The sequence below is a fragment of the Momordica charantia genome (genome assembly GCF_013281855.1).
Source record: "Momordica charantia cultivar OHB3-1 chromosome 4 unlocalized genomic scaffold, Mcharantia_2.0 BLBB01000004.1, whole genome shotgun sequence".
NCBI classification, from domain to species: Eukaryota; Viridiplantae; Streptophyta; class Magnoliopsida; order Cucurbitales; family Cucurbitaceae; genus Momordica; species Momordica charantia.
In genome coordinates, this window is record NW_028275162.1 from 27419491 (window position 1) to 27438495 (window position 19005).

General features: G+C 33.6%; 3 protein-coding genes across 3 annotated transcripts; 2 read left to right on the plus strand and 1 right to left on the minus strand.

Moving 5' to 3' along the window:
- Positions 1-4446: 4446 nt before the first annotated feature.
- LOC111006457 (phosphate transporter PHO1 homolog 9-like) lies at positions 4447-8919 on the minus strand. The gene is given in 14 exon segments (XM_022278409.2): positions 4447-4747; positions 4836-4975; positions 5147-5325; positions 5328-5424; positions 5499-5648; positions 5791-5835; positions 5937-6041; positions 6113-6365; positions 6700-6820; positions 6909-7038; positions 7116-7187; positions 7268-7316; positions 7417-7738; positions 8243-8919. Coding segments are annotated over 14 exon segments (2277 nt in total). The 5' UTR covers positions 8754-8919; the 3' UTR covers positions 4447-4644.
- A 2312-nt stretch (positions 8920-11231) lies between these two features.
- Positions 11232-13718, plus strand: LOC111006738 (transmembrane emp24 domain-containing protein p24delta9). The gene is made up of 4 exons (XM_022278820.2): positions 11232-11640; positions 11973-12182; positions 12784-12860; positions 13356-13718. The coding sequence occupies exons 1-4, from the start codon at positions 11431-11433 to the stop codon at positions 13498-13500; spliced, it is 642 nt and encodes a 213-aa protein (XP_022134512.1). The 5' UTR covers positions 11232-11430; the 3' UTR covers positions 13501-13718.
- Positions 13719-14383: 665 nt separating this feature from the next.
- Positions 14384-17443, plus strand: PME31 (pectin methylesterase 31). The gene is made up of 6 exons (XM_022278655.2): positions 14384-14818; positions 14917-15021; positions 15247-15324; positions 15722-15909; positions 16699-16872; positions 17020-17443. Exons 1-6 carry the CDS (start codon positions 14570-14572, stop codon positions 17180-17182), a joined length of 957 nt encoding a protein of 318 aa, XP_022134347.1. The 5' UTR covers positions 14384-14569; the 3' UTR covers positions 17183-17443.
- The last annotated feature ends 1562 nt before the right edge of the window (positions 17444-19005 follow it).

Consider the following 19005-nt stretch of genomic DNA (forward strand, 5'->3'; position numbering starts at 1 on the left):
CATTAACTTTGTTAATTTGACGTTTACTACTAATGTCAAGCTTGCTCAAAATTAGCTCACTATTTTTAACCGATAGAAGCAATAATATGGCACATCAAATGTTAAAAATGGAAGAATTTAACCCTAGAGACCTATTAGATAGAAAGTTAAAATTTTAATGATATGTTACAAATTTGTTAAAAATTAGAAACTAAATAGATACAATTTAAAAGTTTGAAAATCTAGTGGATAATACTAAAGTACAGACACAATCTAATCTAATTAAAATGGGTGGAGGCAAAATGTGCATGTTTCATTCTAATCAAGATTATTACAACTAATGGAACAATATAGATTTTGCGTATTCCTTCAAATTATGAGTTGTTCATACAACTTTTCTAACTTAAATTATCTTTAATCATCTGTAAATTAATGAAACCTCGAATGGCTGCTTTAACTGCTCTACCAAACTGATTTGTTGAGTGCTCCTTTAGTTAGACTTAGTTTGCATTTATTTGATAATTAAACTCCATAGTTTTAACCATAAATTCCAATGTATTAACATCAACATAGTTCAATAGTATAAATACAAATCGTGAAAGGTATATAATATTATATTGGTGTAAAGAAAATTATGAATTCCAACATTCATGCACCAACTCAATACAATGCACTGCGAATTGAAAATTATGGAAGATAATTGCATGAGAAGTCCAAAAATATTTATTATGAATAAGATTGTCCAAGGACTTCAAGTTCAAAGACCATTATTATTATTATTATTATTATTAAATATAGGGACCATTTTTTTCAAACAAATGGCATATATGGCTATATTTCATTACGTATGCTATCAAAGATATTGTATTGGAATAATTTATTTATTTATTTATTATTATTATTATTTTGACTATTTGGAACGATGTGATATGTGTATATATATATTTATATGTGGAAAAACGTGGAATTGTTGTTGAGGTATGTGGACCTCAATTATTCAACAGAATAAAATTCAAAAAATAAAAAACAGAATAAATTGAAGCCTAAAAACAAAAAGTCCATAAAAGTTGCGTTGGGCGCCACCAAGCCGTAATTAAACGCGCTTGAGGCCGAAGCCAAACTATTTTTAATTTCTCCCAACAATTTTTAGATTCGAAATATTATTATACAACCATATAGCATATAAATTTTGCTCCATTTCATGAAAATTTATAGATCCATAAATATTGTCTCCTTTCTTATACTGTTGTATGAGTTGGCCAGAATGTTGATTTGGCTTACCATTACCAAAAAATTGCAAATATGGCAATTCTTTATCTAATCTACAAATATAGTAAATAATAATAATAATAATAATAATAATAAAAATCCAGCCCAAAATAAATAAATGAAGTATATTACAGTGTATCGTTAAGAAATTTACAATGTTACTTGAATTAGAATTTTCCATCCAAAAAATTTATCACGGGTATATCTAAGACAAAATATATCAATGTACTTCATATTAGATACATCATTTATATTAATCATATAATTTATATTCAGTATGTTAGTTACATAGTTGATATATTTAATAGGAAGTATATTAGTTGTTGCTATAATATTTGTAAATATAACGAATATATTTTGTTACTCATTAAAAATATTTGGCGGAAACAATAATAGTTCAGCAGTAGTTGACATATATATTCAATTAAGAGATTGTGAGTTCGATCTTTCACCCTTTTATATTGTACTCAAAAACGAAAAAAAAAAAGGTTTGTCCAAAGTTTATTAATTTTTGGATTTTATTTATTTACTATTGACCAAAGAAAATTAAAAGTTACGACCCTTCAAACTGGACAGAGGGGATTGAGAATAAAAATTAAATAACAAGATTTTGTCGATATTTTAAATATTGGATAAAGAATTACGATTGGCCTTTGCTTTAATTTACTTGCTCCACAGCTGTATGCTTACGACTTTGCATGGAGGATGGAGAACATTCTCATCACTATAATAATGCCAAAACAAATCCAACACTATATTCAAAAATTAAAACTACTATGGTTAGTAAATCATATTTTGGTCTCTGTGTTTTTATTATTTTCAAATACTTTGTATTATTACTTTCTAAACTTTGCATTAAATATCTTTTTATTTTTTTAGTTTTACAAACATGGTGCGGATGATGCATGATGAGACATTCGACTTTAAAAAATCGTAAGTATTTTATCTACACAGCTTTACATAAGAGTTAAAAGTCCGAGATAGATTTAGATTCTTATCCATGGCTAAAATAGATTTTCTAAGTATAGTTTATAAATTATTCTAAACTTTATGCAAGTCTAAAAAACTACCGATAAAAATTAATATACTGTTATAAATACGAGAGTAAAAATTTAAAATTATGATCTTATGTGATAAGTGCCTTAACGAGTTAGCTACGATTTGACATATTACAAATCATATTTAGTGTTTATCAATCAAAACTCATTTTCTTACCAATTGTCACTAAAAATTAATAACTTTTTATTTAAGAAAAAAAAAGTATATTATTCTCTATATTTCTCTCCCATATTTATAAAATATTTAATGTTAATTAAGATGAATATTGATGGATAAACACCGTTGTTATTTTTTCCGCGGATCAGGAAGATGTCAAATTCCAACCGTAGGACATTTCTCTAATGATGTGCCGAAGAGTGTAGAGTTTTCCAACGGGGAAATTGGTCAATTCAATGATTGATATTTTCCAGTGGGTTGACAAATTTTAAAAATTGCACGAGCCAATCACGTGCGTCAAGAATCTCTGACTCATGACGTAGAGATGAGTAAAACCGGAGGAAGATTTATTATTATTATTATTTAAATTTATGGGGAAATGACAAATGGGATAAAATTTAAATTATAAATTATAAAAGTTGGGGACTGGTTTCCTCGTTTGAAACACAATATAACAAATGGATTTTATATAATAATGGTGAATCTTGTGTTTGATCAGAATTTTGTTTGTTTGTTTTTCTTAATGTAATAATTTATTTTTAAAATGCTTACCAAATGGAAAACAAAAAAATTAGAGAAAAAAGTACTATGATATTTTCTTAAGTAAGCTTCATTTTCACTTTTCAGTTTTATTTTTAGAGAATATTTAAAAAGTCTTAACTATGGTTTAAACTTTAAACATGAAAAATAGAACTAAAAAAAACATGAAAAGTAAGATTTCAAAATATATTTTCCAATAATTAATTTAATGATGATCTTACCTAAATTACAATTTTAACTAGGCTTTGAACATGAAAAATAAAATTTCAAAAAGATAGTTCCAAACTTTCAAAATTGTATCGAATAGATTTTTATACTTCAAAATTTGTGTAATAGACATTTGAAAGTTCACTTTTTTTGTGTTATAGTTTTATAAACTTTCAATTTTTGCCCCTCTTTGACTGGTCGGTCTCCCCCTACATATATTTCACTCTTCGTCGTCCATTAAAGAACGAGAAAACTTATCTTTAGATCCATTTTATTAGGGCTATACTAGGATCTACCTCGAGAAATCGCCAAATCTTCCAAGTATTGGAAGCTCCCCCACATGCCACTTTTGCAACCATTGTATTTTTTTTTATTACTCAATGTAAATGCTCTCTCCTTTCTCACTCATAGCTTTGCCTCATTGTTAGCAAATTGGAGTGTTTTTTTTTACCGGTTTTGGAGTTCTCTCCCTTTTGTAATCATCCCTCTCCTTTTCATTTTAAAGTAAAGTTTTCTAAACTTTCAATTTTGCATGGTCCTGAAGTTTAAAAAAAAACATCTACTAAATCTTTGAATTTTTAATTTTACTTCTAATAAATTTTTATCATGTTTGATATTTTATAAAATCCATGAACTTGTTGGACAATTTTGTGTCTTATAAAACCATTGCTTTTCAATTTTATATCTAATAAATCCATGATTTTTTTATAAAAAATCTCAAACTTTATTAGATACCAAATTTAGAGATGCAGCTAAAAATGTGGCGGAACATAGTTTAAGAGTTAAATCGTGTCATTTCAATTCTTCATCACTGTGTTCTAATAAAAACAAAGTCACTAAAAATGTAAAATTTATCTGGAAATGAGGTACATTTCGTGTCAAAGTGAGTATAGTTCAACTGTAATTGATAATATATCTTCAAAACCGCATCGCCCCTCCCACGTGTTGTTAAAAAAAAACGCATTTCCTAGTAATTCCACGAGTCTGTGACCGTGAGGAAGAGTTTGTTAAAAGAGGAAGAGTTTGTTATTCGATCTCAGGTTTTCTTCTTCTATTTCTTTCTTGTATTTTTTTGGCAATTCTTCATGAATTTGCATGCTTCTTGTTGTTGGTTTAATAAATACATGTTACATAAGCTGAATAAGAGATATCTAATTTTGTAGAGTCAACTATATAAGTTCTTCACAGTTCCAATGTTATGCCTTCATCTGATGTGGTTCCACATTGCAAATGAACTGAGTTATCAAATAAATTCATCTATGTTTCAACTTTCAAAGATTCACTCCATTTGTTCTGAAGAAATTACATCTGAATGCCTTTATTTCTTTTTCCCTCTTATAGATACTCTGTGTAACCTCTTTTTTCTCTCTTTCACTTTATGGCACACCAAAGGGACAACAACTAAAAGAAAAGAAAACCAAGCCGAGTTCATAATCATAGCCGAGTTCTCATCTCGTCGTTGTCATATTCGAAAGGAAGAGGCACAGAGTTGAATGCCCTGAACTTCCCCACATTGTTTAGGTGCTCATTCTCCATCCTGACAAGTACAAAATCAAGCTCTTGTTAGTTAGTACTTTGATCCATTCTCTGCTTCTACTGACATCATCAATGAAAGTAGAACATACCCGAAGAAATTCCATATTCCTCGTCGAATAATTTCCAACGCGGCAACAATGGCAATTAAGGCTTGTCTATGAACGAATGGAGCTTCCCTAAAATTTAACACTGACTGCATCCAAGCAAGTCTCAGCAAGATATTCAGTCCCTGCAATCCAGATTTCAAAGACAATTTGTCTTTTAGTTTTCAAAACTCTTTTAAAAGTAGAAAACAAAACAAGAACACAAAGGTATAAGTAGATAAACTTAATTTTGAAAGACAGAAAACCAAAAATAAAATAGTTTATCAAGTTGGTCTCAAACACAGTAACATCCTTACAATTGCTGCAGAGTAAACACTTTTGTTGGATATCAATAGTTTGTCTCTCAACCATGGATTTTTGGAGTTCCGTTGTAGAAGACCCCAATCTTTGACTATGTCCCAATATGTGCCTGAAATTGTTGCAACAGCAGAACTAACTGCAGCCAAGATTCTCCAAATCATTCTATATTCAAATCATGGCCTGTTCTCATTGCAATTGCAATAATAGTTGAGAAGTATTTCAGTCCATTAAATACATGCTCCAAGTCTTTCTCTTCGACCAATCGTCGAACACACTGCAAGCATGGAGCAATATTAGCTCTGATGAAGTTACACAAATAGAGAAGACATCGCTAAACCAGCCGATTACCTGAAGAGTACGAATCCAATATGGAATAATTGCAACAACAAAGTAAAAAGCTTCAAAAATTTTGCTCTCGTAGCACCTATTCGATCTTCGTATAAAGTCGCCCCACCCGTAGTAGCAGACGTAGAATTCTAGACTTCTGAAGGCTTGTACCTGACGTGAAGTTGTAACTGTGTTAGCTTTGGTGCATAAATTTAGGACAGCCAATTTTCAGTTATCTGAATTTATTGGATAGATTTTGAAGTTCCTCAGGAGAATGAAAGATATCAATTTTTAGAGAAGGTTAGTGTCAAACCTGGCTAGTGAGCTGATCTGCCAAGAAGAAATCTTGGAGGGTAACCTGAAGACAAAATGAATGAAGATTCAAATGAGTACTTACTGTACATTTTGTGTTCAAAAAGTAGAAATGTTTAAATGTAAAACTTCTCTTCCTCTGACTACCTTGTAGAATGGAGCACAGACCAAATGAAATGCGCTACGAATGAAGAAGAAGCGGCTGGAACGGAATATGATGTTGGAAGGACAAAATAGTATAAAAAGAAGTGCCTACAAAATGAGTTCAGTTCAGTTCAGACATGGCTTTTTGGACAGAAATATTTGAGACAAGTACTGCTTACAGTGAGTAGGATCAGAGGGACTGATTCAGTTATGGCTGCAAAGCTTATGGTTTTTGGGTCCATCTCCATGTCCAAATTGGAGAGAACACAAACCAATGTGAGCACTGCAAGACCTGAACTCAGAGAAAAGACCTCTCGGTGACCCAACTCCGTTCCTTGCTTGAAGCCAAATGTGTAATTTACACGGTAACGCTTCCAAAAGTATATATTTGCAGAGTACATCAACATGTGCAAGATGATGAATCCGAAAAAGCTGAAAAAGGAAATAATTTGTTAGGATCCCACGTTGAAAAGATAGATTTCTAATATAAGTAGACTACCCCTCTCATTGTCAATTGATTTTGAAATGGAACCTCATGAATATTGATATGATATCAAAATTTAAAAACTCAAATGAGCATTCGGTTAAAAAATGAGATTGGGGTAAGATGGGTGAACCCAAAAGAGGTACCATTTTAAGGGGTTATGTTAAGGATCCCACATTGGAAAGATGATAAACCTAACAAGGATTTATAATATAAGTGAGCTACTCCTCTAATACTCGATTAGCTACGTCACCAGGTGCATGTTGGCCATCTGAAATTTACCTATAGAGAGGGAATATGTTATCCATGTACCGTCCCCGCCCTTCACTCCTAAAGATGTTTCTTAGGTGTATGATCACGCCGATGGCCACCATAAGTGCAATCGAGCAGCCAAAGAGCAAACCTACAGATATCCAATTCAAATTTGGGAACACATAACATTGAAATAAAGCTTGAAAGACATCAGCTTTTGCTGTAACAAGTGTTATCACCGGAGAAAAATGTAATTTCATGTCTTTCCCTTCTGATTTTTCTTCTCAAAATGTCCATCCCTCTTCTACGGTTCCCGTTTGCAAAGTGCTTAATGAAAACAGCCTCCACTCTTTCAATCAGCTTTGTGACCTGTTTTTGTACAGAAACATTTTGAAAAAGGACTTTAAAGTTTAAACCACAATTCAGTTTCAAGGATCCCATCAGACCTCAACTGTGCTGCCAATAGGAGACTTTTCCACCATTTCTAAGTAGGCCTTCGATGCTTTACGTGATGTAATCTGCATACATAAAAAATCAGAATCACTGAGAAAAACAAGATTGTTTACCTCAAATATATAGACTGGGAAATTGTTGAAACCTTATCATACTTCTTCATGATCTTCCAAACAGCCAATTTATTCAAGAAGCTGCAGATTCATAAGGAATAGCACCATTCATAGTTTGACAAATTCAACAATGATGAAGAGATATAATTACTTCTCTATGATATCAAGACTCGTGGATTACCTATAGCCTAGTAGAAGTTGAAGCTTTTGGTAGAATTCGATGAAAGCCCGAGTCATCAATTCTTCTGCCTTCCTCAGCTCTGTCTTATTATACGACAATTCTGATTTGGAACTCGTGAGCATGCATTTTAGAGTCGATATTGGTGTTTCAGGAGGGACACTAATCCGTATTTGGGGCAACAATTCTAATGAAGTTGGTTTGAGTCCTCGAATGGTATGATGAGCCTTCCTGCGATAACCTTTTGCTTCATTTGTTTCCTTATCTTCCAAACGTGCTTCCTCAGCCATCTCCACTTCTTGAGTTACCTCCAAGCGTGACCGTCCTTCAAAAACATGATCTAGTCAGTAATAAAGAACGATTCAACTTTATATCGTGTGTTCTAACATTGATATTTTTACTGGTTTTGTATTTAAGGTTACATAAGAAGTTTGTTACTTAGCTTATTTATTTATTTTGTTTATTCAAAAGAGTTTCTGACAAGTTTTTGAACTTTTTAAAGTTGTGGCTATCACAGTGAGGCTAGCTTAGACCTCGGGCACATACACGCCACAAGGATGGCGGGTAGCATTGCAATGTCTTGTGCAGGATGGTTGTTCGAGCCCACCCCACCGTGCACGTTTCAAGTAAGATGAGATGGCTCACAGAAGGGCTCACCCCCAAAAAATGGTTGTTCGACCATACAAAAAGTAGTTTTTATAGTTCCCCAGTCTAAAATGTTTCCAATAAATCTTTAAAGTTTTAGTTTTATGTCCATGATACAAACCGTTTAAACTGACGGACTTGACAACATGAACTTATTAGATGCAGAATTGAAAGTTTCACTTACCTCGTCGAGTTCTGGCATTGACATGTTCATCAGAATCCTCAAAGGCAACATCTGGCTTTTCCACCTTAATCCGCAGAGCAATCAAGATATCCATCTGTTTGCTCAACTCCTCCGCCGCCAGCATCAGTTCCGCCACCTCCTTGTTGAAAAACCCCACCACTTTGTTGAACTCATCATCAAGCATCCTAAAGAACGCCTCCTCATTTTCGCCCCCTTGCTCCAATGACGACGCAAACAACATGCTCTGGTAGCACTCTTCAGGCCCTCTCTGAACTATATTTGTACGTATTGCTGCATCCTCCTGCTTCCTTGGAGCATTCCTGCCCCCTGTTAGCCCACTGAATGCTCTGTACAGAGACCTTCTCCTCTTCAACTTGCTTGGCCCCTCCGATCTCTCTGCCTCTCTCACCCGGCTGACCTCTTTCAACACTGTTTTCAGTTGACTGTAATCCAAATATGCTTCTTCCCATTCTGGCACCATTTGGGACAACAATTCCTTCCCAAACTTCATCTTTAGCTCACCCAAAATCTGCCTCTAGAGTGTTTAGAAAGCAGAGCTCCGCTGCTTGCTTCACCTATTTGGAGAGTATTGCTATAACTAAAGATGGCCTTGGCAAAGCCAATTGACAATTATTAGAGACATGCTCTTCTTTTTAGTTCAACTGTGCGGGAGATAGAGATTCGAACTTATCACTTTTTTTATTGAGATATATACTTTAAATTTTAAGTAATTATCTCGTACTACTGTCCTTCCATCCGCAATATGAATTTCTCTTCTTGAATTATTTAATGTTGCTCGACTTGAAACAGACGATAATGAATGAGAGTAGTATTTTATAATATCGAAAAATTTTTAGTACTTACGAGTTATGTACCCCTTTATTTCATTATGAATTTTGTGTTAGACTCGTTGTCATTCTTAAAATGACACGGATAACAATAAATGAGAGTATATCCATACACCATAGCATAGGAATAGTAGTTTTTAGTATGTCAATGCCCTACATAATTACTACACAATCAACTTGGTGTGCGAATTGATAAGTTCTTGCAATTGCAACACCCATTGGTGAAGGTCGCATTTAAGTTGGACAGCAGCATTTATCAAACACGCTGCTTTCTGGGAAAGAAAATTCTATTAGACTGTCCAGAAACAATACAGTTCAGATTGACGATGATGATACGATTTTGTCGAGGAAAATTATGGGAGCAAAGTTCAGAGATTGAAGAAAATTATAATGAATGAGATATAGCCCAAATGACTGTTGAAAGATAAACTATGTTGATAGAGTTGGTAGGGCTATATTTATTACGTATACTCTCAAAGATTGATATTTGGGATGATTGAATGCAGAGTCCTTAGAAAAATTCAAATGCAACTTTCTTTCTTTAGTAGTAGTTAAAAACAAGAATCAGTACCAACGAAAAGGCAAAATAAATGAATTTGTTAAGAGTAGTACTTCTATAATTCCTAATATAATACCCGATCCCAACAAGACTACAAAAAAATCACAGACAAATCCATTATTTGTAGTAAAAAGGAGAAAAAAATCAAAATGTTTTTCAAACCCGAAAATAAATGGATAATCAATTCATAATTAAATCTTTAATGGGTGTGAATTAAAGTAGGTATAGTTATTGGAAAAAATGGCTGGTCTTTCTTAAACCATCATACATGCTTGGTATTAATTTTTTTTTTTGAAAAATTTAGGTAAACTTAAACTTAGCTCAACTATTCGAGATATATACTTCTGACCTAACATCCAAATGATTGTACTAAAACGACAATAAAAAATCAGGACTTATTTATCAATTATCTATGCAAACTATGCTAGATTTACCGTGACCTCAAAATTAAAGATACTCACAATAGAATTTAGGGAGTTCAAACCTAGAAAATCAAGATCCTTCAAAATCCAAAATCAAGAAGTTATAAACCAAGAAGTTGTAAGTTCGATCTCCCACCCCACGTGATATATTCAAAGGAAAAAAAAAACTTGACAATATGGCAAAATAGCACAAGATGTTACAAATATTTTCATTTCTCGAAAATAAAATTCAAATGGACCTTTGCTTTAAAAACTCCACAGCTGTATGATTACGACTTTACATTGAAATTAACTTCAATGGACCATTTCGTTTCTCGAAAATCAACTTCTTAAATGGTTATTTGATAAACACTTTATAAAATATAATTCTTAGATGCACCAAAATCGTAGTTGATTCAAATGTGTTACAATCTTAAATTAATATAAAAATTTAAAAAGGAAAATATATTTTCAAACAATTTGAAAAAGAAAATTAAGTTTTTAACTCATAAAGCATTTATCAACCCTATTTAAGAGGATGTTTGGAGTGCCAAAATCACCCTATATTATTGTCAGATATTATTATTTTAGATAGAATGATAAATGTAATTTTGGTCATGTTAAAATCACTCATAAATATTAAAATAATAACTTATCTATACCTGCAAAAGCAGGTCTAACTCATCAGTGATAATTGACATATATATGAGATTATGAGATTGATCTCCCACCTCAGTATTAGAAAAATTGCCAATTTTAATCTCTAGACTTTCAAAAAATATTATTTTGTACATTACATCTCACCTTAACTTTAGGACTAACTTGAACATAGTTTAATTGGTTAAGATTTAAATCATCGACCAAAGAATTTAAGATTTGAATCTTTATTTTTACGTATTATTGAATTAAAAAAAGGAAAAAAAGGGAAAAGCATTAGCTATAGCATATTATGAAATAAATAGTATGGAGACATTTTGCTTTAGTATGTATTTTAAAGATATTACGAACTTTTATTTTTTTTTAAAAATAAATTGTTATTATGACATTTTCGTTTTTTAATTATATAATATATTTTATATTACATTTGAATCTGTATTCGATTTAAAGTATTATATTCTTGTAAAATTTTATTTATTTATTTTTTTAAGTTCAATAAAGTCCTCTGGATTGAGAAAATAAATATTTATTTTACGTTAATTGAATTCTCGGACGTGTTTGAAAGGAAACTGAACTCCGTCGTTCTTTGGCCTTCGCCAGCAGATCTTCGCCATCTCGAAAGGCTTTGATGATCTCTTCTGGGTTGCATCCAACCAAAATCTGAAGTTTCTAATCGATTCCCGAAACCCTAACTGAGCCATAGGTTTCCACTGCCGGAGCCAGATGAAGATGCCGAAGTGGAGTTTCTTGGTTTCGATTCTATTGGGGCTTATGTCCACCGTTGCTTACTCGATGCGATTCGATCTTCAATCGGGCGCCACCAAATGCATTTCCGATGACATTAAGACCAATGCTATGACTGTCGGCAAATATTCGGTGGTTAATCTCAACGATGGTTTTCCTGTCCCCGAATCCCACAAGATCACTGTCAGGGTATTCCAATCCAAACCTAAATTTTCCGAATGTGTTTTTCGGTTTTGGGTTTATTGTTTTTTTCATGCAAAGCCACATGTTAATGGTTTATTCTCCCTGTATTGTCTGCAAATTTCGTTCTTCGTTGAGCTTTTACATTTCAATGTCCAAGCAAGTTAAACGACTACTTTTGTCCACAAATGATATGGGGTTGTGTTATCTTTAAGCTGTTTCTCTGCTTGTGTTTCTCAATTTGATCTCTCTGTACTTCTTTTCTGGATTTCTATAATTTTACTGATTTTGGATGGAATTTGTTTAGATGATTAATCTGTTGTAATGGAGATTCTTGCTAGGTGAGTTCGCCTCAAGGCAACACGTATCATAATTCGGATAATGTGGAGACGGGTAATTTCGCGTTCACTGCGGCCGAGTCCGGTGATTATACTACTTGCTTTTGGGCCCCGGAACACAAGCCCCCAGCCACAGTAACAGTTGATTTTGATTGGAAGTCCGGTGTTTCTTCTAGGGATTGGTCCAAGGTTGCTAAGAAAGGGCAGATTGAAGTACGTTCTGAAATCTCTCATCTTGGTTCTGGCATAGACATGGATGCATTTGCACATTGTTTGGTGTTCTTCATAATTATGCTTTCTTTAGGCTAAGAATTGTTACTGAATATTGAGGTCAACTTCGTCACAATATCCTTCAAACAACTCATCTTGCATGATGTTGTGTCATGTTTCAAATAACACTGAATTGTGGACATTACGGTGGCTGCATATTAATACAAATTTATAGCTATATTTCAAGAATTTAATTTTGATCGAAATAAATGAGATAAAAAAATAATAAAAGGACCAAAATGACCATTTTTTAAGAGTGTAGGAACTAAAATGGATGTTTGGAAAGTGTAGTAACTAAAATGAATAAAAGTTGAAAGTATAAATTATAGGGATCAAAATAAACGTTTTGAAAGTATATGGTTTTTGTTGAACCAAGGCCGAGAGACCAAAATAGTATTTAGAACTTATTTTGATATGAATCTTTTGAGATTCTGTTTGGAACTCTTACTTAATGTAGAAGATGTGCTCTTTTTTTTTTTTTTGTTCGATATAAGAATCTGTCAGATGGTCATCTGATGAAATAGTTCATCATCTCTTATACTAGATAATGGAACTCGAGTTGAAGAAGTTGTATGACACTGTCATCTCCATACATGATGAGATGTTTTATCTCCGTGAAAGGTACACATTGTAATGAATTGAGTTTATGTCTAAGTTTCTGAAGAGCCTCACTCTGTTTAATAAACTGTAGCATCTCAGATGTAAGAAATGCCAGCATCTCTAGAGCCTCAATCTATTTGTTATCCATTATAAAGCGTACAGAATTTGATAAAAAAAAAACGTAGTGAAAAGTTTATTCTGCTAAATGCGATATTCCTTGGGCAATTCCCCAAAAGTTTGTTGCAATTTGGTGTTGAGAGAATTTAGTTCCTTGGCCTTCGTTTCTTTGTGGCCTTTATATTATGTACATTCTCTGTAGGTTAAGCTCTGGTAAGGATGAAACTTGTAGATTCATTTTGTCCGAGTTGATGTGATTTTTTTAGTACAATACATGAGATTGGGAGATCGAACTCAAAATCTTTTGGTTGGAGATATATGTCAATTATCGCTGAACTATGCTCGTTTTCGCGGTTGATTCTCTATTATTATTATTTTTCCTTTCTGTTCGATTTTCAGGGAGGAGGAAATGCAGCAGCTGAATAGAGCAACTAACGCAAAGATGGCCACCTTCAGTTTCCTATCACTTGGAGTTTGCTTGTCTGTGGCTGGTTTACAGTTATGGCATCTCAAGACATATTTTGAAAGGAAGAAGTTGCTGTGATTCTTTCCTCCCATATAAACTCTCTCCCCCTCTAATTTTTCTGAAAATTTTTTTCGTTCTTTTTTTTCCTCATTTTTTTAAAGAATTAATTTTGTTGTTTAGACGTGACAACTTATGTTGGACTTGAATTGCTAAGCATTTGTGGACTCTGAAGAACACTCGCAGTTGGAAATTTGAAAGGGAAATATGCACATGATAATATTTTTTACTTTGAAAAATCATATGTATTTTCTCTGAGACCCTGAGCTGATAATATTTTTTGAATATGTGATGTGAGTCTTCCACTTTTTAATATATGCGATTTATCATAATAAACGATGCAGCAATTATGGAAGATAATACCACTGTTTGATCAAATTCTTGGTCTCGTTCTTTATTGTTTGTTTTTGGTTTTATATTCTTTTCTAAAAAATGGAAAATTAGCATATTAGATGTCTATTTTTTATTATTTTATTTTCATAAAACTTTGTTTATATTTTTCTAATTTTTATTTTTTTAAAAAAATCACAAATTCATTTAATGGTATTTTTTTAATTGTAAAACTGTACAAGTTGTAATTTTTTTCTCCGGAGAAATGTGTTAGAGAGATGAAATAGAGGAGAATTCATAAAAAATAACAATATTATTTTTCAGTTATAATGTTAAATAACGTCTTTAAAAATTAAAAAATTGAAAATCAACATAGATTCCAAAAGAAAACAATCACATTTAAAGGAAGAAAATGAAGGAAGATCCAAACCTTAAATTCAGATTTTTTATTTCAACAAATATAATTCCATCTATTTTCTCTCAAAAAGAAAATTTCCATCTATTTTTTTTTCTTTTTCTTTTAAAAAATTCCGTCTATTTGGTAAATGGTAATCTGTCTCCCGAGTCCCGATGCCATCTCGGTTCAATCAGAGCAAGGGAAGAATATTGTGGGCTGCCGACGAAAGGTAATGGATTGTGGATCCGATCCGATGCCAAATTGGGTCCTTTCGCTTTTCCTTCGATTTTATCTCCCCATTTCGTCTTCATCTTCAACCCGCTTCCCAACAACGGAGAGGCGCGAGGTTCGAGTGAGAGATTCATGGCGGCCCCGCCCCGGGTAATCACAGTGGCGCACGACGGCTGTGGAGATTTCCGCACGGTGCAGGAAGCCATAGACGCGGTTCCATTCAGCAATACTTGCCGGACGGTAATCCGTGTGTCTCCTGGCATTTACAGGCAGCCTCTGTACGTGCCCAAGACCAAGAATTTCATCACATTCGCGGGTTTGAGCCCTGAGAGTACTGTCCTCACCTGGGACAATACTGCCACCAAAATTAACCACCACCAAGTCGGTTCCTCATGACTATTTTATCGTTACCCATCTGGGTTTGTGTTTAATCTGCAAAATTATGATGTCCATGTGGCTCTCTCTCTCTCTCTGGTCAGGCTTCTCGTATCATAGGAACTGGGACTTTTGGTTGCGGGAGTACAATTGTGGAAGGAGAGGATTTCATTGCTGAGAATATCACTTTTGAGAATTCTTCTCCACAGGTACCATTTTGGGAGCTCTTTGTTCATTGTTTTATTTTTACTTCCGGTTTTTTATTTGACTTTCTCACTTATACCAATGATATGGAGATGGAACAATAGCCATTTTTAGTTGAAACTTTATGGTTGATTTTGAACTTGTAGCATGAGGGTCTTCATGCAGTCAAATTTGCGCTGAAGTTGCCATTTTTGAGTTATGTTGTGGTGTGGCTTCTTTGTTTTCCACAGGGTTCTGGCCAAGCTGTGGCTATCAGAGTTACTGCAGACCGTTGTGCCTTTTACAATTGCAAGTTTCTCGGCTGGCAGGTACGAAATTCATTGATTAATGGCCAGCTAGTTCAAGAGGTTAACCAATATTTCAAGAACAACCAATTAGTTTTTGTTGTAGACTAAATGGTCTGAATTTTCTGGCTTAATCGAACGGTTATGTGACTTAGCTAGTACATCATCACATCTATTTTTACCCCTGTTAAAATCTGTATGAAGAACACCTTTTACCATAAAGAACTTTTCTATCAGGATCTACTCTTTGAGGCTGCTGGAAATATCGATAGCTCTATCCCTCGGCTGGTTCAAATGGCCCATATCCTTAGCTCACAGTAGATAGTCTTTCTGTAGTTCAATTGCCTGCTATTGTGTCTTCATCAGAAACGTCGGGAAACATCTACATACGTTTTCATTTTGCTCATTTAATTTGATGCAGGATACTCTGTACCTACATTATGGAAAACAGTATTTGAAGGATTGCTACATTGAAGGAAGTGTGGACTTCATATTTGGTAATAGCACTGCTCTGTTGGAGCATTGTCATGTCCACTGCAAGTCGCCTGGCTTTATTACTGCCCAGAGCAGGAAATCTTCTCAAGAGACAACAGGTTATGTGTTCTTGAGGTGCGTAGTAGGAAATTTTGTTCCGCTTGTACCAAATATCTGGTGTCTCATAGATTACTGGAACATTATTATGTTCGACTCTATTGTGTGGATCATCTCTTTTTAGACAACAACTCTTTATGGTCATCCTTTTGGTGTTGGTTGATTTGTGTAATTGTCCGTAGTTGTTGTGATTATATCATTTCCATGTTAGGATGAGTATAGTTATTTTGTCCATTTTCTAAATTTTTTGTATCTTTATTAAGTTATTAAATTTCTATAAGTTCTTTTGGAATGGAATATTGTTAAGTGATTGTCTCTTGAGATTAGTGGAGGTGTATATAAATTGGTCCAAATGCTCACGATGTGTTAAAAAAAGAGAGAATTACTTAGGAATATTGGATCTTTGGTCTCTAATTTATGGTTCTTTGCAGCTGAGAATCTGACTTTGAGATAAGTGTTGAAACGTTGAACGCTTAATTTGGGCCAGAAATCTAGTTTCCTAACTTTCACCCCTTATGTTAGACTCCTCACCTTTCCCATCCGTCATTTATAAACCATCAGTTGGCTCTTAACTTGGTTATGGTACGTCTTATTTGTGCACCAATACCGGCTTGTAGATATATTTTTGTATTTGATGGAGGAAAAGAAACTCCATCTCCATTAGTTCTTGGATTCTTAAAGTGTGATATTCAACTGATTCTGATTTTCTGCATATAAATTTGCTTGCGACATTCTTCTACATGTCCCTTTTCTTGTTTTTCTCCTTGGAAATCTGTAATGAACACTTTTTTTGTTTTGTTGATGTAGATGTGTGATCACGGGCAGTGGTGGGAATTCGTACATTCATCTTGGACGACCATGGGGCCCGTTTGCGAGGGTTGTCTTTGCTTACACATACATGGATGCATGCATCAAACCAGCAGGCTGGGACAACTGGGGAAAAATCGAAAATGAGAGAACTGCTTGCTTTTACGAGTACAAGTACGTAATGTTTAATGCCTTCTCGCCTTATTGTTCCACAATGCACATGCTTATTACAAATTCGGGACAACCTTTATACGATGAATGGAGAACATTGTCTAATGCCGAGATCACCTGATAGGAAGAGACTCATGTTTTTTGGTACAGGTGCTTCGGACCGGGTAGTTGCCAGATGAAAAGAGTGTGTTGGGCTAGAGAATTGGTAGATGAAGAAACTGACGAGTTCCTCCTGCATCAATTTATCGATCCCAACGTCGAAAGACCTTGGCTATGCCAGAGGATGGCATCGAGGATCCCATTTTCTGCTTGAGGATGGCATCTTTTAAAAGATCTTGCAGCTCTGTTGCTTACTTATCCTAAATGGTGTCATATCCCATGGGGGTTTTTCTAGCCTGAGATTGTGAATTTATGTAATGCATGAAAGTTTATTTTCATATATTATAAGATACTGAATAGAAATCTTATGTGGCATCTTTGTGTGTACTTTATGCTTTTATTTAAGCCACAAAATGAGCGGTTCAAGGGACAAGGACTTGAATGAGTAGTTCAATACTTTGTTGAGCTTGATTAATGGATCTTTATGAATGTTTTATTGGAAAGGGAATATTTCAAGGATCAAAATATAATGTGATTGAAAGTTCTAACAACTTAAGTAGAATTAAATTGCTCCTAAACATGCCAAAAATATTTAGAGATAGTCTGTTAAACACACAAATATTACATTCGATAACTATTTGGTTTTTGTTTTTTAATCAACTTTTTAAAATCTGAGGTAAAATTTTAAAACAAAAAATGTTGTTTTAAAAATTTATTTTTGTTTTTTAGATTTTGGCTAAGAATTCAAAGATAATTGGTACTTTTAACCCAAATGGATTTCTATTTGGACTTGACCTTTTTTTTTCTTAAAACAAAACTTGTATTGTGATCATTCGAAATGTCTTTCTTTACCACTCTTCACTCTTTGACATTTGTGAAAATACTAACTTGCCTTCGTTTATTTATTTATTATTATTTTTTACCAGATTTCTAACTTATCTTTTATGTTATAATAAATAAGGATAATAAATTCTCACCGTATAACAATTAACCCTTGGCCAAATATAATAAGTAACTCTTCAAATTCCGAATACCCATGTTTCTCTTCTTTTTGGCGATTCAAAAAACAATTCACATTTTTTATCACGTTTCAACATTGTTCCCACGATGTTCAAGTTTCAGTCCAATAGCAACTCGCATTTTCGCAAGGTAGATCCTACAAAGTTTTTTTTCCTTTAAATATCTGATCTTGTTTGAATTATTGCTATTTTTTTTTTTCATAAATTTCTTATTCTCTCTTGCCCATCTGATCGTGAAGAAGGCCAGCTAAACGATTTATTTAATTGTACTTCAGGATTATGAAAAATTCAATCTTGTGGCATTTTGGTCCGGGACAACTGGCAACCTGAGACCAAGATTGACAATATTGGGCAATTTTGGACACAGATTGCCAATCTTTGACCAGGACCAATGTTGGTAATCCTAGTTCGGGCCTGCCAATCTTTGTCTGAGATAAAAGTTCGGGTTTGCCAATCTTTATCCGAGACAAAATTGTCAATCTTGGACCCAGATTGCCAAGCTTGTCCCGGACCAATCTTGACAACTATGGACTAAGATTTATAATGTTGTCCCGAAACTAGATTGTGACAATGTTAATGGTTTTTTTTGGTCTATTATCTCATAACCTTACGTTATTTTTATCTTGTTTGCAGGATGCCGTGTGCCTTTATAATTTTCGGTGAATGGAGGGTTAATGAAAATGATTATGTAGGTAGTCGATGAGAGGATTGATGGTGGATACGATAACCACGTACTAATATTTTTAATATGTGTATATATTAAGTAGTATAAATTCGGAAGAGTTCGATATTATAATTAGATATGTATATCATTCTAAAGCCAAAGTTTGTGTAATGGAAATAACTGATGATAACGTTCCTTGTGCTATTGTTCAGTGTTCGTCATCTCCAAATGTAATTTAATATTCGTATGCAAAAAAACCAATGTAAAGTTTTCCTGAGCAATAAATACTAAGTTAAGTATATGATTATATTATATATCATGATATATTATAATGTGATCACTTACATGGGTCAA